We start from the raw sequence: 23,401 nt of genomic DNA, 5'->3' as shown, positions 1-23,401 counted from the left end.
AACACCGTGGGGAAGTGAAAAGCACAGGGTGGTTTGATCGAACGCACAGTTTCAGCACACCCGCCTCCCTCAAAGGAAGGAGAGTCACAAGATTTACTTCCAGGTCCCTGTAACAGGCGTGCAGTGAGCCAGGGGAAGGGCAGTTGTCCATCTTGGGCCACAGCCAGCAGACGTAGAGTGCAGGGTAGCAAGCACCTAGTACTGCCAGGTGGTTGGGGTGGAGGTTGCTCGCTTTTCACGGGCTCAGCTCTGGAGGGTTACTTTCCAAGGTGCCCTAGGAAAAGCAGAGTGGGAGCTTGGGGTGGGAATTCTAAGCTCAGGCCCTAATCGAAATGTCCAGACTGGGTGTGAGCAGGCTGTCCTGCTGTAGTCACGCGGGCAGCACCTCACGAGGGCGGTTTTCTCATTGTGAGACTGGAGCTCTGCACGCGTGTGTGCCAGTGACGTGAGGGTGTGCGTGCGCTGGGGTTGTGTGAATTCCTGTGAATATTCAGGGTGCTTGCAGGAAGTTTGTGTGGTGTGTTGAGTGTGTATAGTACAGGCTGAGTTGTGTGTGTGAATTCAGTGTTTAGTGAGTCATCTTTTTCTTTAAAAACTTACTTAAATTCTGGCTAGTTAACATGCAGTGCAATCTTGGTTTCAGGAGGAGAATTCAGTGATTCATCCCTTATGTCTAACACCCAGGGCTCATCCAAAGTGCCCTCCTTAATACTCACCGCCCATTTACCCCACCCCCGTCAACCCTCAGTTTGGTTCTCTGTCTTTAAGAGTCTCTTATGGTTTGCCTCCCTGTGTATTTCCCCCCCTCCCATATGTTCATCTGTTTTGCATCTTAAAACCACATATGGGTGAAATCATACTAATCTAATATATACATTTGAGGATTGGGGGTTGCTTATGTATGTGTCTGGGTGCATGTGCACTTGGGACACGAAAGGTCGCGTATGTGTATGTTTCTATTTGTAAGGGGTCCATAGTGTGTTTGAGGAATTTTGAAGGGTTCCTGTGTATTTTGAGAGGTTTAAGGGGTTGGTTCTATATATTCAGTACTTTTTTTTTTCTGGAGGCCTCGGGTTGGGACAGCGGTTGGGGGGACTGTTGTATGTGTGTGTGTTTTGTGTTTGGAAGGAGGCTGGGGAGAAGCAATGTGAACCAGGACAAAGAAGGTTGTAGAATAACTTGTGGGTATATGGGGGTATGAGATAGTTTGGGGTAATTTTAAGGATGTGTAGGGATTGTATATGTGTGATTTGGGGGGGCAAGGAGAGCTGTGTGTATACAGGTGGTGTGGAATGGTGTGTGGGTGGGTGTGGGTGCGTGTGGTATGCCTGGATGGTGTGGCTGGTTGTGTGCATTTTGAGACTATGGTGAATATGTGTATGTGCGTTTCAGAAGAGGTAGAGTTATGCATTTTAATGCTTCATGTGTTGGTTTTGTGTGTGTTTGCAATATCAGTGTTATACCTGTATTCATGCATCCTGTCAGGGTAAGAATTTAGGGAGTGGAGGGATTTGGGAGATTGGGGTTGTTAGTGTAGTGGGGTGTTTTGAGTGGTGTGTGCAGAATTGAGGGGTGTAGACATGGTATTTATAGGTTCTCAAGAGGGAGATGGGTGTACGTTTGTATCAGCGTGGTAAGGTCATTGTTTTTGGGGGGGAGTGACCATTTAGGAGAAGGTAGGAAACCCTGTCTGTGTCTGTCTGAGGGTATTTATGTATTTGAGCTTTGAAGGCATGCCTATGTGGATGTTCACAGCTCTAGGGGACTGTGTGTGGTATATGTGGGATTAGAGGATTGTGTCTAACATTAAGGAGTATGTGAGTTTGGTTTTAATGTATTCAGTTATTGTTGGAGGGTTTGTGTGCATTGCATTGGGGGTTTTATGAGGTTGAGTGGATTTTTTGGGGATACGGGGATGGTTGGAAGTGCATTTTTTTAGTTAAAAATTTTTAAATGTATGTTTGTTTTGAGAGAGACAGAGGCAGAGTGTGAGCGGGAGAGGGACAGACAGAGAGGGAGACACAGAATCTGAGCAGCCTCCAGGCTCTGAGTTGTCAACAAAGAGTCCGACACAGGGCTTGATCCCATGGACTGCAGGATCATGACCTGAGCCGAAGTCGGAGGCTTAACTGACTGAGCCACCCAGGTTCCCTGGGAGTGCATTATTTTATTGAAGGCCATAGCTGTAATTTTATTGGGGCTGAGGGTTTATGTATATTTGGGGCATGAGGGTTCTGGGTACACAACCAGGCATCTGATAGGTAGAGGGTTTGTGTGTTTGAGGATGTGTGGAGCTCTGTGGGCCTGTTTGATGGTGGCACAGATGACTGTGACTGGGTGGAGTGTCTGTTGGCCTGGGAGTGGGATATGGGGCTGTGTTGGTGGCTGTAAGTCTCCCCCATGTGTACTGACCCTTGTTTGTTCTGACCTTCTGTGACTTGCCGTCATCCTGTCTCTTCTCTAGGGCAGCCATTCCCCTGGAATTGTCAGCAGTCTTCTCATTTTCACCTGGATTGGACTGGAAATATCACTTCTGCTGGTGGCTGGATGCAGAATGGGGCTGAGTCCCCCAGGAGTCCTGTCCTCAGTGGGGTGGCTGGTAGGTCAGGACTTGCCCTCCAGGAAGTCAGACATGACCAGCCCTCTCCAGAATGTGCTGGCAGGACTGACCTATTGGATGGACTCTGCTAGGAGTAAAGTAGACCCAGACCGTTCCTGAGAGAGAAACCTGTTTCCTCCCTTGGGTGGCTCCCACTGGAGCAGGCATGGCATAGAACTTCAATAGACTGGCTGTAAAATTATAAACGGTGACCTTTTTAGAATGCAACATGTTTCCCGTTATCCAAATATTGACAGCCAAAACTCTTGGTGTCCTAAACTGTTGAAGAAAGAGCAGAGCCAAACTGAGTGCCCAGCTGTGTTTATCAGGCTCCACTGAAAATGCAAATTTGCATCATCACTGCATCACTTGAGTTTCTAGTGTGTGCAGGGCACTGTGTGGAGTACTTTCACATGCATGTATTCCAAATCCATAAAAACCCCACTAGGTGGAAACATTAATTGTTTCACTTTTGCAGGTGATGAAGTTGATGTTCAGAGGTGGGCAATCATGATGAAGCACCTTGTATGTGCCAGAGTATCGGTCATACTTGTTAACCCCTCCCAGCAAACTAAACATAACCCTGATCAATGCATCCGGATGCCAGGCTTTGAAGACACAAAGTAGATCCCAGCAGCGGAATCTCTGTTTTTATCTAGTAGTTTCAGGTCTTAAGTCTTTTTTATCCATTTGGAGTTGATTTTTGTGATGGAAGTTGAATAAGGGACCAGTTTCACTCTTAAGCATGTTTTCCCATCACCATTTATTAGAGACTACCCTTTCCCCACTTTGTGAGTTCTTGGAATCCTTCTTGAAGATCACACTATAGATGGATTTATTTCTGGGCTCTTGGGTCCATTTACCTGCAGGTCTATTTGGCAGTACTGTATTATTTTGATTATTGTAGCTTTGTAATATATTTTGAAATCAGGAAATGTGATGCCTCAGGCTTTGCTCTTGTTCAAAGTTGTTTTGGCTCTTCAGGATCTGTGGTTCCCTATAAATTTTTGGATTGTTTTTCTATTTCTGTAAAGATTCCATTGGAATTTTAATACGGATTGCATGAAATCGATAGGGCACTTTAGGCAGTATGGGCATTGAAACAATATTTTTTTGGATTCTATATTTTTTATTTCTGCTCTGATCTTTATTTTTTCTCTTATTCTGCTGGCCTTGGGGTTTCTTTGTTGTTCTGCTTCTAGTTTGTTTAGGTGTGCTGTTAGATACTGTATTTGGGATTTTTCTTGTTTCTTGAGATAGGCCTGAATTGTAGTGTATTTTCCTCTTAGGACTTGAGGCATCACTTTTTTTAACGTTTATTTATTTTTGAGACAGAGAGAGACAGAGTATGAACAGGGGAGGGGCAGAGAGAGAGGGAGACACAGAATCTGAAACAGGCTCCAGGCTCTGAGCTGTCGGCACAGAGCCCGACACGGGGCTCGAACCCACGGACCATGAGATCATGACCTGAGCCGAAGTCGGACGCTTAACCGACCAAGTCACCCAGGCGCCCCGAGGCATCACTTTTTATTGCATCCTCTTTCCCTTCTGATTTTCTTGATTCAAGTCCTCTTTACTTAATTAATGTAGTTAAGGGTGTGTTGAATTTATCTTTTCAAGAATCACCACTTAGTTTTTAAAACTTTTTCTGCTGTTTTTTCTGTTCTTTACTTGATATAGTTCTGTTTTAATCTATATTATTTCCTTCCTTCTGCCAACTTGAGGATTATGTTTTTCTTTTTTTCCTTAGGTCCTTGAGGTGTAAAGGTAGGCTGTTTATTTGAGGTCCTTTTTATTTTATTTTTTTGATAGAGGTATTTCTGACTATAAACTTCCATCTTAGTACTTACTGCCTTTGCTGCATCCTGTGAGTTTGGGTGTGCTGTGTTTCTTTGAGTTTGTCTTGATACACTTTTTCAATTCCCTTCTGATTTCCTCTTTGAGCAAATGGTTGTTCAAGAGTGGGCTGTTTAGTTTCTACATTAGTGAATTTGTTTTGTTCGTTTGTTTGTTTTTGCTGCTAGTGATTTCTAGTTTCATTCCCTTGTGGTCAGAAAAGATCCTTTGAATAATTTTGATCTTCTTAATTTAAGATCTGTTTGTGGCTTAACGTATTATTTATCCTGGAAAGCGTTGCTTGTGTACTAGAAATGAATCTTTGCTGCTGTTGGATGGAATATGAGTTCTGTGTATGTCTATAAGGTCCATTTGATCTATAATATTGTTCAAGTCAACTGTTTCTTTACTGATTTTCTGTCTGGATATTCTATGTTATTATAAGTGAGTTTTTAAAGTCCCCTAACATCATTATAGTGCAATATAATACGTCAGCATTTACTTTATATGTTTAGGTGCTTGGATATCGGGTGTACATATGGTTGTTATATCTTCCTGTTAAATGGACTCTTTAATCGTCATATACAGACCTTTTATGGTCTACAGAAAGTTTTTGACTTAAAATCTATTTTGTATAAAACTCCTGGTTGTTTTTTGGTGTTTTTTTTTTTTTGTATAAAAACTCCTAGTTTGTTTTGGTTACTATTTGAGTGGGGTATTGTATCCTTTTCCATCCCTTAACTCTGAGTCTATATAGGTTTGAATATAAATGAATATCTTGTAAGTAGTGTATACATGTCATCCTTGAACTTCACGAATTTGAACTACATGGGTCCATTTTTTCTCCACATTCTTGCCAACACCTGTTTCTTGTGTTGTTGATTTTAGCCATTCTGACAGGTGTGAGATGATATTGTAATTTTCATTTTCATTTCCCTGATGATGAGTGATGATGAGCATCTTTTCATGTTGGCTATTTGGATTTCTTTGGAGAAATGTCTGTTCATGTTTTGGGCCCATTTTTTAAATATTAAACTTATTTAAATTCAAGTTAGTTAACATACCGTGAAGTATTGGTTTCAGGAGTAGAACCCAGTATGATTTATCACTTACATATGACACCCAGTGCTCATCCCAACAAGTACCCTTCTTAATGCCCATCACCCATTTAGTCCATTGCCCCCCAGCTCCCCTCTGTTAACCCCCAGTTCTCTGCTATGGTTTGCCTCCCTCTATTGTTCCTTCCCTTCCCCTATGTTGATCTGTTATGTTTCTGAAATTCCACATAGGAGTGAAATCATATGATAATTGTCTTTCTCTGCCTGACATTGACTTACCAGATACACTCTAGTTCCATTAGCGTTGTTGCAGGTGTCAAGATTTCATTCTTTTTCATCGCTGACTAATACTCCATTGTGTGTATGTATATATGCGCATCTTCCATATCCAGCAGTCAGTGGACATTTGGGCTCTTTCCATAATTTGGCTGTTGTTGATAATGCAGCTATAAACATTGGGGTGCGTGTGCCCCTTTGAATCAGCATTTTTGTATCCTTTGGATAAATACTTAGCAGTGCAATTGCTGGGTTGTAGGGTAGTTCTGTTTTTAATTTTTTGAGGAGCCTCCATACTGTTTTGCAGTTTGCTTTCCCATCAACAGTGCAAAAGTGTTCTCCTCTTTCTGCATCCTCACCAACATCTGTTGTTTCCTGAGTTAATTTTAGCCGTTCTGACAGGTGTGAGGTGGTATCGTGGGTTATTTGCTTTTTGGGTGTTGAGTTTTATAAATTCTTTATATGTGTTGGATGCTAATCCTGTATTGGATATGTCATTTGCAAATATCTTCTTTTTTTTTTTTTTTCATATTTTAACATTTATTTTTGAGACAGCACAAGCAGGGGAGGGCAGAGAGAGAGGGAGACACAGAATCCAAAGCAGGATCCGGGCTCTGAGCTGTCAGCACAGAGCCTGACGCGGGGCTCAAACTCATGGACTGCAAGATCATGACCTGACCCAAAGTCGGATGCTTAACTGAGTCATCCAGGTGCCTCAAAACCCACAAAATTTGAATAAAGCCATCCCCCAGTGAATTCGGATGTAAAGTTTGCTTTAAATACTTCTTTGGGGAAGACAATACCATGCTGCTACTCAATTAAAAGAAACATTTTTACAGTCTTGACGTCTTTTATTTTTTTTACATTTATCACACCATAAATTCATAGGGAATGGGTTCCAACAGCTCAGGCTCCTTTCCATTGGCTCTCACAAAGTGTGCTTCTGTGGGTGGGGCAGGCTGGCGCTTCAGTTGAACCCAAGTACCTTTCTCCTGGGCTTCCTTCTTTTTCTGATCATTTTCCTTCACACACTTCAGGAAGCTGTCTCGGCTCTTTGAGTGCTTAATGTGCTCGATACGTACATTAATTCTCTTAGCAAGAATCTTGCCCTTAACTTGTTTGTTTACAACAGTGCCAACAGCATGCTGGGTAACATTGTAGACTCTTCCAGTTTTGCCATGGTAACATTTGTGGGGCATTCCTTTTTGAACAGTGCCCATTCCCTTGATGTCCACAATATCACCTTTCTTGTAGATTCGCATGTATGTTGCCAAAGGAACACCTCCATGTTTTCTAAAAGGCCTAGAGAACATACAGCGAGTACCTCTCCTCTTTCCCTTTGTGTTGGTCATTTTGGCGAATTACTGGAAGATGGCGGTTCTGGCCGAAAGGCAAATATCTTCTAAAGGTTGTCTTTTAGTTTTGTTGGTTTTTTTCCTTCACTGTGCTGAAGATTTTCATTTTGATATAGTTCCAGTAGTTTACTTTTGCTTTTATTTCCCTTTCCTCAAGAGGTATATCTAGAAAGAAGCTGCTATGGCCTGTGTCAAAGAAAATACTGCCTGTATTCTCTTCTAGGATTTTTAAGGTTTCAGGTCTCACATTTAGGTCTTTAATCCATTTTGAAATCATTTTTATGTATGGTGTAAGAAGATGGTCCAGTTACGTTCTTTTGCATGTTGAGCCCAGTTTTCCCAACACTGTTTGTTGAAGAGACTGTGTTTTCCTATTGGATGTTCCTTCTTGCTTTGTCAAAGATTAATCGACCGTATAGTTGTGGGTTTATTTCTGGGTTTATGTGTCTCTTTTTATGCCAGTACCATACTGTTTTGATTACTGTAGCTTTTTGATAGAACTTAAAGTCCAGATTGGCAATGCCCTCCAGCTTTGCTTTTATTTTTCAAGATTGATTTGACTGTTCAGGGTCTTTTGTGGTTCGATACAAATTTTAGGACTGTTTGTTCTAGTCCCGTAAAAAATGCTGTTAGTATTTTGATAGGGACTGCATTAAACGTATAGATTGCTTTGAGTAGTATGGACATTTTCACAGTATTTGCAGATGCCATGATGCTGCATACAGAAAATCCTAAAGACTCCACTGAAAAACTGCTACAGCTGATAAATGAATTCAGTAAATTTGCAGGATACAAAATAAACGTGCAAAAATCTGTTGCATGTCTATACACCAACTGTGGGAGATGCAGGAGAGAAGCATCAAAGGAAAAGACTTCAGAAGGGAAGGGCTGGAGAAGGTGCAAGGCCTTAGGACATGTTTACACAGCTGACCACGGCTGCGACTAGTAAGGAACGCCTAAAGCCATTAACATTGTCAGGGCCAGATCCTCCTTCACACCTGACACTTCCTCGTGTTATAGAAACCAACTAACTCGAAATTCACCCTTGAAAAACTAAACCATTAGAATGATTAACACACTTGCTTAGCTGACTTTTTGCACATAGTCTTTATCGATTATCCTAATGAAAAGAAGCTTCATTGTGGAGTCAGGGCCTCATTCCGACTTGAGTATGAGGACCTTCACTTAACTGCACTTTGTTTGCAGACTCATCTTTTGCGACTCCGGCCATACTCCTTGCAACGACCAACAAGGAAGCATCAGAAAGAGAAATTAAGAAAACAGTCCCATTTACAGTTGTAGCCAAACTAGTAAGATACCTAGGAGTAAATCTTACCAAAGAGGTGAAAGACCTGTACTTTCACCTGTACTGTGAAAACTATAAAACACTGATGAAATAAATTGAAGATGACACAAAAAATGCAAAGACATTCTGTGCTCATGGATTGGAAGAAAAATATTGTTAAAATGCGCTGACTGATTTTTTAGGGACTCTTGGGTGGCTTAGTCGATTGGGCATCTGACTTCGGCTCAGGTCATGATCTCGCAGCTCATGAGTTCGAACCCTGCATTGGGCTCTGAGCTGGCGGTTTGGAGCCTGGAGCCTTCTTCGAATTCTGTGACTCCTCTCTCTGCCCCTACCCCACTCGTTCTGTCTCTCTTTCTTTCTCTCTCTCTCTCCTTCAGATTCTGTGACTCCGTCTCTCTCTGCCCCTGTCCCTCTCGTTCTCTCTTTCTCTCTCTTAAAAATAAATAAGCATTAAAATTTTTTTTAATGTCTTGACTAATTTTTTTACAGAAATACTTATTTTTACTTCCTTTGTGTTTTCCTGACTCCACACTGTCATTTTTGTTGTTTGCTTTCTACTCAGAGTTCCCTTTAATATTTCTTGAAGGGCTGGTTTAGTGGTCATGAACTCCTTTAGTTTTTGTTTGGCTGGGAAACTCTATCTTTCCTTCTGTTCTGAATGATAGCCTTACTAGATAGAGTATTCTTGGCTACAATTTTTTCCCATTCACACGTTGAGTATATCATGCAACTCCCTTCTTACTTGGAAAGTTTCTGTTGAAAAATGCCCTAATAGCCTTATGAGGGTTCTCTTGTTTGTTACTGTCTACTTTTGTCTTGCTGTTTTTAAAATATCTCTTTTTATCACTATATTTTGACAATTATATATCTTGGAGCGAATCTGCTTCTCTTGATTTTGTTGGGGGTTCCTTGTGCCTCCTGCATCTGGATATGTTTCCTTTCCCAGATTAGGGAAGTTTTCAGCTTTATTTCTTCAAATACATTTTCTGTCCCCTTACTTTCTTCTAGGATGCCTATAATGTGAATATTACTATGCTTGATGGAGTCACTGAGTTCCCTGAGTGCCTTCTTGTTTTGCATAATTCTTTTTTTCTCCCTTTTGTTCAGTTTGATTACTTTTTGTCACTCTGTCTTCTAGGTCATTATGTTCCCCTGCTTCTTCCAGCCTGCCATTCATTCTATTAAGTGTGTTTCTCATTTGTTTATTGAACAATTTATCTCTATGGTACTCCTTATCTCTGTGTTAAGGGTCTCACTCATGTCTTCCACTCTTTTCTCAAGCCCAGTGAGTATCCTTATGATCACTGCTTTAAATACTCCCATCAGGCATGTTATTTATATTTGTGTTGCTTAGGTCTTCAGCTGAGGCCTTGTCCTGTTGCTTCATTTGGGATAAATTCCTCTGTCTCCTCATTTTGCTTATGTCCCTGTGCCTGTTTCTGTTTGTTAGGCAAGTCAGCTGAGTCTCCTGTGCTTGAGGGTAATGGCCTATTGAAGAAGAGGTGCTGTAGTGCCCTGCAGTATAGTGTCACCTGTTCCCCAGGACCTGGTGCTTCCGGGAGTGGCTCTAAGGTATGCTGTTTGCGCTATGCTATTGAGTACGGGCTGCTTTATTCTTTGGGCCAGTTACTTGCAGAGCTCTCTTTGCCTGCTGTGGGCAGTGTTTGGTTCCTGGCTTGAATGTGGCGAGTTTTAACTGGGTGCTCCCTGGTCTGCTTGTGGAATGAGACCTGTTGCCACTGCCATGGGAACAAGACTCTGCAAACCTCCTGATTGGGAGATACATGTGAGCAGGGGTTTGGGCAGGTCTCCATGAGGAGGGGCCTGCCAAGCTGGGGATGAGGCTGTTGACTGGGAAGAGTGGTTCTATCAGAGGGTGTGGGGGTGGGACTTGGTGTAAACAAGTTAGGTTGTGAGTGCTGATACTGCACTGGTTCCTACAGTTTGCCCTGTGCTTTTTGCTAAGGGGTAGGGGAGGGAAATGGCTCTGGCCAGTTCCTTTGTTCCCAGAATGTTCCATGAATGCTGCCTCTCTGAGATGTGCTCTAAAATGAGCACATAACCTCCCCACTGTGTGCCCCAGGCACTCTTCAGATTCCTGTTTTTTTTTCTTTTTCTCTTTTATTTATTTAAATTCAAGTATTGGCATACAATGTAGGCTTGGTGTCAGGAATAGAATCCAGTGATTCCTCACTTAGGTATGACACCCAGTGATCATCACAAACAAGTGCCTTCCTTAATACCCATCGCCCATTTAGCTCATCCTCCACCTCCCCTTCAACAACCCTCAGTCTGTTCCCTGTACTTAGAGTCTCTTATGGTTTGTCTCCCCCCCGCCGCCCCGTTTTTATCTTATTTTTCCTTCCCTTCCCTTATGTTCATCTGTTGTGTTTCTCAAAGTCCACCTAGGAGTGAAATCATAGATATTTGTCTTTCTCTGCCTGACTTATTTTGCTTAGCATAATACACTCTAGTTCCATCCACATTATTGGAAATGGAAGGCTTCATTCTCTTTGATTGCCAAGTAGTATTCCATTGTGTGTATATATGTATGTATGTGTATGTATATGTATGTAGGTATGTATGTATACGTACATATACACCACATCTTCCTTATCCATTCATCAGTTGATAGACATTGGGGCTCTTCCCATAATTTGGCTATTGTTGATAGTGCTGTTATAAACATTGGGGGTGCATGTGCCCCTTTGAATCAGCATTTTTGTACCCTTTGGGTAAATACCTAATACTGCAATTTCTGGATTGTAGGATAGTTCTATTTTTAATTTTTTGAGAAACCTCCATACTGTTTTCCGGAGTGGCTGCACCGGTTTGCATTCTTACCAACAGGGAATAGTGTTCCCCTTTTTCTGTGTCCTCACCAATATCGGTGGTTTCCTGAGTTGTTCATTTTAGCCATCTGACAGGTGTGTGGTGGTATCTCATTGTGGTTTTGATTTGTATTTCCCCAATTATGAGTGATGTTGAGCATGTTTTCATGTGTCTGTTAGCAATCTGGATGTCTTCTTTGGAAAAGTGTTCGTGTCTCCTGCCCATTTCTTCACTGCATTATTTGTTTTTTGGGTGTTGAGTTCTTTATAAATTCTTTCCAAATTTTGAAAACTAACCCTTTATCTGAGATGTGATTTGCATATATCTTCTCCCATTCCATAGCTGCCTTTTAGTTTTGTTGATTGTTTGCTGTGCAGAAGCCTTTTATCTTGATGAGGTCCCAATTGTTCATTTTTGCTTTTGCTTCCCTTGCCTCTGGAGACATGTCTAGTAAGAATTTCCTGCGGCCATAATCGAAGAGGATGCTGTCTATTTTCTCCTATAGGATTTTGATTGTTTCCGGTCTCACATTTAGGTTTTTCATCCATTTTGAATTTATCTTTGTGTATAGTGTAAGAAAGTGCTCCAGTTTCAGTTGTCTGCATGTTGCTGTCCCGTTTTCCCAGCACCATTTGTTGAAGAGCCTGTCTTTTTCCCATTGGATCTTCTTTCTTGCTTTGTTGAGGATTAGTTGGCCATATGTCTGTGGGTCCATTTCTGGGTTTTCTGTTCTGTTCCATTGATCTATGTGTTTGTTTTTGTGTCCATACCATACTGTCTTGATGATTATAGATTTGTAATACAGCTAGAAGTCTGGAATTGTGATGCCTCCAGCTTTGGTTTTCATTTTCAACATAACTTTGGCTATTTGGGGTCTTTTCTGGTTCCATACAAGTTTTAGGACTGTTCTAGCTCTGTGAAGAATGCTGGTGGTATTTTGATAGGGGTTGTGCCGAATGTGTAGATTGCTTTGGATAGTATCGACATTTTAACAGTATTTGTTCTTCCATTCCATGAGTATGGAATGTTTTTCCATTTCTTTGTGTCTTCAGTTTCTTTCATAAGCTTACTATAGTTTTCAGTATACAGACCTTTTACCTCTTTGATTAGGTTTACTCCTAGGTATCTTATGGGTTTTGGTGCAATTGTAGATGGGATTGATTCCTCAATTTCTCTTTCTATTGCTTCATTGTTGATGTATAGAAATACAACTGCTTTCTGTATGTTGATTTTGTATTTTGTGACTTTGCCGAATTCACATATCATTTCTACCAGTTTTTTGGTGGAATCTTTTGGGTTTTCCATAGTGTCACGTCATCTGAGAAGAGCGAGAGTTTGACTTACTCCTTGCCAGTTTGGATGACTTTTATTTATTTTTGTTTGATTGCCGAGACTAGGACTTTCAGTATGATACTGACAACAGTGGTGGGAGTGGCCGTCCCTGTTGTGTTCCTGATTTTAGGGGGAAGGCTCTCAGTTTTTCCGCATTGAGGATGATCTTAGCTGTGGGCCTTTCATATGTGGCTTTTATGATCTTAAGGTATGTTCTTTCTATCCCTACATTCTTGAGGCTTTTTATCAAGAAAGGATGATGGGGGTGCCTGGGTGGCTCAGTCTGTTAAGCGTCTGACTTTGGCTCAGGTCATGATATCACAGTTCATGAGTTCGAGCCCCGCGTTGGGCTCTGTGCTGACAGCACAGAGCTTAGAGCCTACCTCAGATTCTGTGTCTCCCTCTCTCTCTACCCCTCCCTCACTCACACTCTGTCTCTCTCTCTCTCTCTAAGATAAATAAACATTAAAAAAATAAAAATAAATAAAAATTTTTTAAAAAGATGATGACAAAGAGGTCGGAAGAAATTTATTTTTTTAATTTACATCCACGTCAGTTAGCATATAGTGCAACAATGATTTCAGGAGTAGATTCCTTAATGCCCCTAATGCATTTATCCCATCCCCTCCCACACCCCCTCCAGTAACTGTTCTCCATATTTAAGAGTCTCTTATGTTTTTGTCCCCCTCCCTGTTTTTATATTATTTTTGCTGCCCTTCCCTTATGTTCATCTGTTTTGTATCTTAAAGTCCTCATATGAGTGAAGTCATATGATATTTGTCTTTCTCTGAGTAATTTCGCTTAGCACAATACCGTCTAGCTATGTCCACATAGTTGCGAATGGCAAGATTTCATTCTTTTTGATTGCTGAATGATACTCCATTATATATATATATATATACACCAAGTCTTCTTTATCCATTCATCCATTGTTGGACATTGGGCTCTTTCCATACTTTGGCTTTTGTTGATAGTGCTGCTATGAACATGGGGGTGCAGGTGCCCCTTCAAAACAGCATACCTGTACCTGTTGGATAAATACCAAGTAGTTCAATTGCTGGGTCGTAGGGTAGTTCTATTATTAATTTTTTGAGGAACCTCCATACTGTTTTCCAGAGTGGGTACACCAGTTTGCATTCCCACCAGCAGTGGAAAAGAGATCCTCTTTCTTTGCATCCTTGTCAACATCTGTTGTTGCTTGAGTTGTTAATGTTAGCCATTCTGACAGGTGTGAGAGGTGGTATCTCATTGTGGTTTTGATTTGTATTTCCCTGATGATGAGTGATGCTGAGCATTTTTTCATGTATCGGTTGGCCATCTGGATGTCTTCTTTGGAGAAGTGTGTGTTCATGTCTTCTGCCCATTTCTTCACTGGATTATTTGTTTTTTGGGTGTTGAGTTTGATAAGTTCTTTATAGATTTTGGATATAACCCTTTATCTGATATGTCGTTTGCAAATATCTTCTCCCATTCTGTTGGTTGCCTTTTAGTTTTGCTAATCATTTCCTTTGCTGTGCAGAAGCTTTTTATTTTGATGAGGTCCCAGTACATTTTTGCTTTTGTTTCCCTTGCCTCCAGAGACGTGTTGAGTAAGAAGTTGCTGCGGCCAAGGTCAAAGAGATTTTTGACTGCTTTCTCCTCAAGGATTTTGATGGCTTCCTGTCTTACATTTAGGTCTTCCATCCATTTTGAGTTTATTTTTGTGTATAGTGTAAGAAAGATGTCCAGGTTCATTTTTCTGCATGTCACTGTCCAGTTTTCTCAGCACCACTTGCTGAAGGGACTGTCTTTATTCCATGGATATTCTTTCCTGCTTTGTCAAAGATTGGTTGTCCATATGTTTGTGGGTCCATTTCTGGGTTCTGTCTTCTGTTCCATTGATCTGAGTGTCTGTTCAAGCTGATTAGAAGCTGAATATTCAGGCAGCAACTAGGAATGTATGCAGGGCAGTCTTCTCAGTGAAAACTTGGGAGATAGAGATTTTTGTCTGCTCTTTGTGTGCTGAGCCCAAAGGGATAGCTAGGGGGAGTGTTCATGTACCTGGCAACAGCTGCTTCCCTGTTTGCTATACTTCAGTGGAACTTGTGAATCCAAGACCCACCGGCTCTCAGTGCTAGGTAATTTAGATAGATCTATGTCCCTCAGGTGGCATTCTCAAAAGTTGGGGCACTAGACGTGTGGTCTAAACCCTTGTCTCCTCAGGGAGAAATAGGAGTTGGGGGTTCCCTACTGATTAAAAAGCAATAGGCCAAGGTAGGGTTATGGTAAGAGTGTGTGTCACAGCCTTTCCTATCCAATTTGATGTGGGTATTTTCTTTGTCACCTAGTATGTAGGAGTTACTCAACTAATTTATGGGTTTCTCTTTGAAGGAATTAACCTTTGTGTAGTTGTATATTCAGTTCATCTATAGAAGATTCAGGAGCTTCTTATGTCACCATCTTGGTGATATATACCTGTTGATTTTTTGAAAAAGGCAACTCTTGGTTTCATTGTCTGCTTTTCTGTTCTTTGTATCTGTGCATATTCTTTATCTGTGTTTATTATTGTCATATACTAGTTTTGAGTTTAGTTTATTCTACTTTCTTAAGGTGAAATATCAGTTTGACCATAATGTGTCTCAACGTGGGTCTCTTTGACTTTATCTTATTTGGGCTTTGTTTAACTTGTATTTTTATATCCATGTATTTACAAAACTAGGGAAGTTTTTGTTTTTGTCAGATAAGCTCTCTGGCTCTTTCTCTCACTCTTTTTATTCTTTCTGGACTCACGTAATACATATATTAGTTTGTAAGATGGATAACCATAATTCCCTTAGATTCTGTTTACATTTCTCTATTCTTTTTTCCTTTTTACTCTGAGAATTGATCACTTCACATCACTGTCTTCAAGTTTGTTGATGCTTTCCTCTGCCTGTTCAAATCTGTGTTTTAACCCCTTTTATGAAATTTTCAGTTGAGTTACAATTTTTAGTTCTAGGCTTCTGGTTAGTTCTTTTTCATAAAGTCTTTTTGTTGATATTCACATTTCCTCATATATTATCTTACTGGTTTTCTTTAGTTCATTCTTTGTGTTCTCCTGTTCCTTGAGCATATTTAAGGTAGTTGTTTTAAAGTGTTCCTCTAGTCAGTCCAAAGCCTGTATTTCTTTAGGAATGAGATTTATTGTGTTTATTTGGGCTTCATTTTCTTCTTTCTTTCTATGTTTTGTGAGCACTGTCAAAACCTGGATATTTGAAAACCAGCCACCTCACCTAGTTTTTACAGACTAGATAGATACATATACAGAGGAAAACCTTCACTATCATCTAGCGTAAAGACTTGAGTTCTTCTCAGGTTCCTTCCGAGGATGTGTCTTCCCTCAGCCTGTGTATATTCTTTCCTTCTCAATTATTCTGCATTCACAGCTGGTTCTAAAAGTCTTAATTTCCGTAAGAATCTCTGCTGGCTTCTTGAGCCCTAGATGTTGTATCTATCACTAATCTCTGACCTCCAGGTGTGTGCAAATCTTAAGTTATCATAAAGTTTTCACGTGCCATGGCACCCATCACTGCTTTCACAGCCACTAATCTGCTAAAATATCATGTCATTTCTATCTCAGCTCCAAGTCATGTGAGACACAAATTAGCGTCTCAGACAGCCTCTGACAAGTCAAACATTGCAGTCAAGCAGCACTCTTTTCTGCCAAGGGTGAAACAGTATTGGTTGGCATCACCCTACTGCACCATATCTCACCGGAATGAGCTAGGACAAGAGTGAACAAAAATAATGTGAAATTTCCTGTCCTCTTGAGTGTGGCTCTCTCTTGAATGGGTGTTCACTTGGTTGCTTCAGATCATTGACTGATCGCTGGAGCTCCCACAAAGCTGTTTTACTCAGTCATTATCTACTTGATGTTTTCTGTGAGAACAAGGGCCTGGAGATTCCTTGTTTGCCATCTTGCTTATGTCACTCCTTTCCATTAAAAAATATTAGCTTTACATATACAGTTTGATTCATTTGGACCTGCAAACATGGTATCATCACTTGAGTCAAAGTAATAGCCCTATACAATAGCCCCTAAAGTATACTTGTGTGTCTGGTGTTAAGAACACTTAACATGAGATCTAGCCTCTAAAATTTTTTGAAGTTCATAATACATACTGTTAACTGTATACATCATGTTGTGTAGGAAATCTGTAGAGCTTATTCATGTATTGTAACAAAAACTTTATTTCCACTATTGTATGGTCTGTTTCTCTGAATTTAACTATTTTAGTTAAATATCTTATGTAAGTGGAATCACACAGTATTCCTGTGTGACTGGCATATTTCGTTTATCATAATGTCCTCCAGTTTCATCCATGTTGCCACAAATGGCAAAATTTCCTCCTCTTTTAAGGATGAATAATATTCCACTGTGTATATACCACATTTTGTTTACTGTTGAGAGATACATGGGTGTTCATTTGGTTCACTTGATTGCTGCACATCTCTGAATCGTTTCTAGGGCTCCCACAAAGCTGTTTTTACTGTGTCCTTTAGTAACTTGATGTTTGCATGGGGATACAAGGCCTAGAACTTCATACTGTTGTTTTCTGAATGCTTTCTAAAATTTGTATTTTTTAAATTTTCAGACAACATTTAAGATTCAAACCTTTGACAAAAGTGTATTGAACACCTGGTCACCCTGAATTTTGCTTTCTATAAGTATTTCACTAAGAATATCCAGTGGTGATATTTTGAATATACGTATTTCCACATCATGCCACAGACTGCTAGTGCCTTTTCATTCATTTGTTCATTTATGTATTTATAGCATGAGCAGGGGAGGGGCAGAGAGACTGGGAGAGAAAATCCCAAGCAGGCTGCATGGTCAGTGCAGAGCCCAACATGGGGCTTGATCCCATAACCCTGGGATCACAACTGAAGCCAAAACCGAGTTGGACACTCAGCCGACTGAGCTCCACAGGTGCCCTGTTTGTGCCTTTTTAAAATGACTAAAAACAGAATAGTTGAGTCCATTCGTGTTAGGTTATCAATTCCAGAACCCCAGAAACCAGTTCAGATTGACCTTTTGTTAAACTGGAAAATAAAATGAAATTTATTGGTTGCTCTGGTGCTGGAGAAAGGGAAGGAAATAAAACCATGAAGTCAAAGCTTTAAATTCCCAGTTAGAACTACACATAAGTGACCTGAAATTATCTGTCTCTGCCCTAAAAGAAATATTTATCTCCTGTAGCCAAAGAGCTGACATTTCTGAAAACAAAACCCAGAGTCTCATTCTGAATTACTGTGCAGGGTGAGTTTCTCACTTTGTATGGTGTGTTCTGTTAAAATGTGGACATTTATTGAGGAGGAATGGATCCCTGAAAATTGGAGTGAAAACATACAGAAAGATTCTGATGAAGCTAGAGGCATTGAACCCCTACATTACACTGACTCTTTTCTGCTAGTAGAAATAGCCATTCTGTCACCATCTGAGATTAATCCTGCTTTGCATGAATAAACTGTAATGTCTTTCTCTAAGGAAGTTATCTCACAAGATACTGCTGATTTTTTTCACAATTCACCCCCACCACTGTCCTTGTTTATAGACTTGAATTAGACTTCAGTTTCAGCAGGCCACAGGGTGAGGTCAAAAATGTGACTCGGAGGAGGGGGATACTACACTCCAAAAAACTGTATGGGTGTTTCAGTATATACAGACATAAGGTTAGGAGTATGTTGGAAATTTTGTTAATGGTGTAGGATAATGGTAGAAGGAACATAACATTGTATCAGGCCTAATGTATTGGTAAAGGCCCACTAAGAGATTTTAAACTCAGTTATTGAATGGATAGACAGGGCTCTAACAATTTGGTTGGTTGGTTGGTTGGCTGCAACATGGAACAAAATGTGGCCTGTGCTAAATGAGGTTGAAATGCCAGAGCTTTCTCGATATACTGTAAAGTATTCATAGATTTAGGGAGACTGTTTAGGGAGGATGTCAGGATTTATCATGGTCTCACCCCAGGAGGGACCAGAGGGCCCAACTTTCACTACAGCTGTTAAGAAAGATATCTGTGAGCACGTCCCAAGAATCCTTGGAGAGCATCATGGTCATTCTTCTCTGTAGGTCAGAAATTTCAGTGGGAACTGTAGCCACTGAATTGGGATCCTTTAACTTTAGTTTAAATTGTGGTAAGGGCACATGATATAAACTATCCAGTTAATATATTTCTAAGTATACAGTACAATATTCTTAACTAAAAGTACAATTTGTACATATTTTTAGGACTTTTTCATCTTGCATAACTAAAACATTATGCTTGTTGAGCAGTAACAATATGTCTATATATATCTTCCTACCTCCAGACTCAATCAAAGAACATTCTACTTCCTTCATCTGTAAGCCTGACTGGTTTATGTACTTCATGTAAGTAGAATTGTAAAGTATTTGTCCTGTAACTGACTTATTTTGTCATATTTTTGCATATAGCAGGATTTGCTTATTTTTTAAGCTGAATGGTATTCCATTGTATATGTACTTTTTCTTCATTTATTCATCAATGGATGTTTAGATTGCTTCCACATTTAGGCTGTTGTGAATAATGCTGCAATGAACATAGAAGTGCAAATATCACTTTGCTGTCTTGATTTTAATTCTTTTGGATAAATACGTGCAAGTAGGATTGCTGGATCATATGATAGTTCCATTTTTAATTTTTTGAGCAGCTTCCATGCTGTTTTCTGTATTGGCAGAACCACCTTACATTTTCACCAACGGTGCACAGGTGTTCCAGTTTGTCCACATTCAAGTCAAGACTTGTCTTTGAACTTTTTAAAAAATAATGGCCATCCTAACAGGGACGAAATGATCCTATTGTGGTTTTGATTTGCAGTTTCCTGTTGATTAGTGATGTTGCACCACAGTTTCATATACCTTAGCCATTTGTATGTCTTCTTTGGAGAAATATCTATTAAAATCCTTTGAGTGTTTCTAAATTGGGGTATTTGACTTTTTGCTATTGAGAGTTGTGGTAGTTTCTTCTATATTTTGGATATTAATCCCTTACCAGATGACTATTTGCAAATATTTTCTCCCAGTTTGTCAGTTTGCCTTTTCATTATGTTGTTTCTTTTGCTGTGCAGAATCTTTTTTTATTTTGATGTAATCACATTTGTCTATTTTTGCTTTTGTTACTCTGCTTTAGGTTTCATATTCAAGAACTCACTGCCAAGACTGATGTTATGAAACTTTCCTTGTGTTTTCTTCTAGTAGTTTTACAGTTTCAGATCTTAATGTTTTTCAAGTCTTTAGTCCATTTACAGTTGATTTTTGTGTATGTGTAAAATAAGGGTTCAACTTTGTTCTTTTGTACATGAATATACAGTTTTTCCAACACCATTTATTAAGGAGACTATGCCTTTCCAATTGTATGTTCTTGGCACCTTTGTTAAAGATCTGTTTATTGTATATGCATGGGTTTCTTTCTGGGTTCTCTATTCTGTTACATTGGCCTATGTCTGTCTTTTAGCCAGTACTATATGTTTTAATTGCTGTAGCATTGTAATATATTTTGAAATCAGGGATTTTGATGTCTTGTGCTTTATTTTTCTAAAGATTGTGTTCGCCCTTTGGGGTCCTTTGGGGTTCCATATGAATTTTAGGATCATATGTTTTACTTCTGTAAAAAAAAAAAAAAAAAAATGTTCGTATTTTGGTAAGGTTGCATTGAATCTGTAAATTGCCCTGGCTAGTGTGGACATCTTAACAATATTAAGTCCTGTTGTCCATGAAAACAGCATGTATTTCCATGTATCAGTTGTCTTTAATTCCTTTCATTAGATTTTTTATACTTTCTAGTTTATAAAGCTTTCACCTCTGGTTAAATTTAACCTTAAGTACTTTTTTGTTCTTTTTGATGCTGTTGTAAATGGGATTCTTTTCTTAATTTTCCTTTCCTATATTTCATTGTTAGTGTATGGAAACATAATTGATTTTTGTATGTTGATTTTGTGTCCTTCAACTTTATTGTTTCTAAGAGTTTGTGGACTCTACAAACAGATAATTTCACTTCTTCCTGATTTGGGTGCTTTTTATTTTAATTTACCTGGCTGAGACTTCCAGAATCATGTTGAATAAAAGTGGCAAGAGTGGGCATTTTGCCTTCTTCCTGATCTTAAAGATTACAAAGTTTTTAGTTTTTCACCACTGAGTATGGTTAGCTGTGGGCTTTTCATATATGGCCTTTATTATATTGAATTAATTTTCTTCTATTTCTGTCTTGTTGACAGTTCTTGTCATGGAAGGATGTTGAATTTTTTAAAATCCTTTTTCTGCATCTGTTGAGACAATTGTATGTTTTTTTGTTCTTTCATTCTGTTAATGTGGTGTGTGTATCACACTGATTGATTTATATATGTTGAACTATCCTTGCATCCCTGGGATAAACTCCACTTAGTCATGGCATATAGTCCTTTCAACAACCATTTAATGTGCAGCTTGCTGGTGTTTCATTGAGGTTTTTTTTATATCTGTATACATTAGGGGTATTGGCCTGTAAATTTTTTTCTTGCGTCTTTGTCTACTTTTGATATCAATGTCATGCTAGCCTCATAAAATTAGTTTGGAAGACTTCCCTGCGTGTAATATTTTGCAGGAGTTTGCTATGGTCTACATGTGTTCCCTGCCACACCCCATTCACATATTGAAAACTTAATGGCCAATCTGATGGAATTAGTAGGTGGGGCCTTAAGATGCTTGGGTTCTGAGGGCAGAGCCATCATGAATGGGATTAGTGCCTTTAGAGAAAAAAAGACTCCAGACATACCTGTAGCTCCTTCAATGTGAGAACACGATGAAAAGGAACTAGCTTTGAACCAGAGAGAGGGCCCTCATTCAACTATGCTGACACCATGATCTCAGATGTTCAGCCTCTAGAACCTTGAGCAATAAATTTCCTTCATTTATAAGTGACTCAGTCAGTGCTATTTTGTTATAGCAGCGCAAATGGCCTAAAAGAGCTTGAAAAGGACTGTTGTTAATTCTTCTTCAGTTGTTTGGTAGAATTCATCTATGAAGCCATCTGGTCCTGGGGTTTTCTTTGTTGAGATGATTTTGATTACTAATTCAATCTCTTTATTGGTTATAGGTCTGCTGACATTTCCTGTTTTTTATTTAGTGTTTGTAGGTTGTATGTTTCTAGGAATTTATCTGTTCCTTCTAGGTTATCCAGTTTCTTGGCATATTGGCATATAATTGTTCATAATAGTCCCTTATAATCCTTTTTATTTCTGTGGAATCTGTTTTAATGTCTACTCTTTCATTCCTATTTGATTTATTGGAGTCTTAGTGTTTCTCAGCTTTTTGGCTAAGATCAAGTGATTTATTGGAGTGTTTTCACTCGCACTTGCAAGCTGTTTTCTGTCTAGATGTTCTATCCATTGTTGAGAGTATTGAAGTCCCTTACTATTGCTGTGTTGCTGTTGTCTCCCTTCTGTTACATCATAATTGTTTTGTGCATTTATGTACTCTGATGTTAGGTGAACTTAGGTTTATAATTGGTTATATGTTCCTGGAGAATTGATTCATTTACGGTTATACAATGTCCTTTTTTGTCATTTGTGACAGTTTTTGACTTAAATTCTATTTTGTCTGATTTAAGTATTCCTACCCTGCTTATCTTTTGGTTGCCTTCATCATGGAATACTTTTTCCATCTCTTCACTTTGAGCCTGAGTGTGCCTCTTAAATCTAAAGTGAATTTATTGTAGACAGCATGTAATTGGGTCTTGTGTTTTGTCTTATCCATTCAGCTGCTCTTTTGACTTGAGACTTCAAATCCATTTACGTTTTAGTTAATTATTGGTTAGGAAGAACTTAGGATTGCTGTTTTGCTAATTGTTTTTCTGTCTTGTAACTCCTTTGTCCCTCTTTTCCTCTCTTGCTGTCTTCCTTTGTGTTTCACTTTTTGTAGTCAACATGCTTTGATTCCTTTTCTTTAAGCTGATAACAGAACTTCAGTTGTATGCAAAATCTGTATACATTTCCTTCTCTTCCTACACAGTGTTATTGACATCAAAGTTTACACCTTTTATATTGTGAATCTCTTAACATATTTATATATTTTATATGTCTATTACTAGACATATACTAGAATAAGTGATTTTCTCATCATTATTACAGTATTTCAGTAGTCCATATTTTTCTACATATTTACCTTGACCAGTGAGTACAATACTTTTATTTGCTCTCCTGTTGCTGTTTAGCATGCTTTCATTTCACCTTAAAGAATTCCCTTTAGCATATCTTGTAAGGAAGGCTAGTGGTGATGAACAACTTCAGCTTCTGTTTATCTGGGAAAATCCTGATCTCTCCTTTGCTTTTAAAGGATAGTTTTGCGGGGCGCCTGGGTGGCTCAGTCGGTTGAGCGTCCGACTTCAGCTCAGGTCATGATCTCGCAGTTTGTGAGCTTGAGCCCTGTGTTGCGCTCTGTGCTGACAGCTCTGAGCCTGGAGCCTGCTTCTGATTCGGTGTCTCCTCCTCTCTCTGCCTCTCCCCGCCTCTCCCCTGCTCATGCTCTGTCTTTATCTCTCAATAATAAGTAAAAATGTTAAAAAAAATAAAATAAAGGATAATTTTGCTACATACAGTGTTCTTAGTTGGCAGTTTTTTTCTTTTAGTGCTTTGACTATATTGTCCCACTACCTTCTGGACTGCAAGGTTTCTACTGAGAAATCTCAAATTTTATGGGAGGTCCTGTACGTGAAAGGTTGCTTTCTTCTTGTTGCTTTTGAAATTCTTTGGTTTTGGCTTTTGACAATTGGATTATAATGCTTCTTGC

The 23,401-nt window shown here is 39.5% G+C and overlaps 1 protein-coding gene and 1 long non-coding RNA gene across 2 annotated transcripts in view; one reads left to right on the top strand and one right to left on the bottom strand.

Annotated features, from left to right (window-relative positions):
• Positions 1-6,342: 6,342 nt before the first annotated feature.
• LOC128778540 (60S ribosomal protein L21-like) lies at positions 6,343-7,171 on the bottom strand. The gene has a single exon (XM_053907711.1). The coding sequence runs from the start codon at positions 7,119-7,121 to the stop codon at positions 6,639-6,641; it is 483 nt and encodes a 160-aa protein (XP_053763686.1). The 5' UTR covers positions 7,122-7,171; the 3' UTR covers positions 6,343-6,638.
• A 934-nt stretch (positions 7,172-8,105) lies between these two features.
• The window catches only part of LOC109257902 (uncharacterized), a 69,747-nt gene continuing 54,451 nt past the window's right edge, over positions 8,106-23,401 (top strand). Inside the window, exon 1 of the long non-coding RNA XR_002076133.2 lies at positions 8,106-10,005. This is a non-coding gene — a long non-coding RNA (uncharacterized LOC109257902). The remainder of the gene's footprint in view (positions 10,006-23,401) is intronic.

Source organism: Panthera pardus, unplaced genomic scaffold (genome assembly GCF_024362965.1).
Source record: "Panthera pardus isolate Hobbes unplaced genomic scaffold, ASM2436296v1 HiC_scaffold_20, whole genome shotgun sequence".
NCBI classification, from domain to species: domain Eukaryota; kingdom Metazoa; phylum Chordata; class Mammalia; order Carnivora; family Felidae; genus Panthera; species Panthera pardus.
The sequence above is the reverse complement of the archived record's forward strand: the minus strand, read 5'-3'. Positions and strand labels throughout refer to the sequence as shown.

Coding starts and splice junctions, on each gene's coding strand:
- LOC128778540 (XM_053907711.1), bottom strand. CDS start 7,121: ATGACCAACACAAAGGGAAAGAGGAGAGGTACTCGCTGTATGTTCTCT.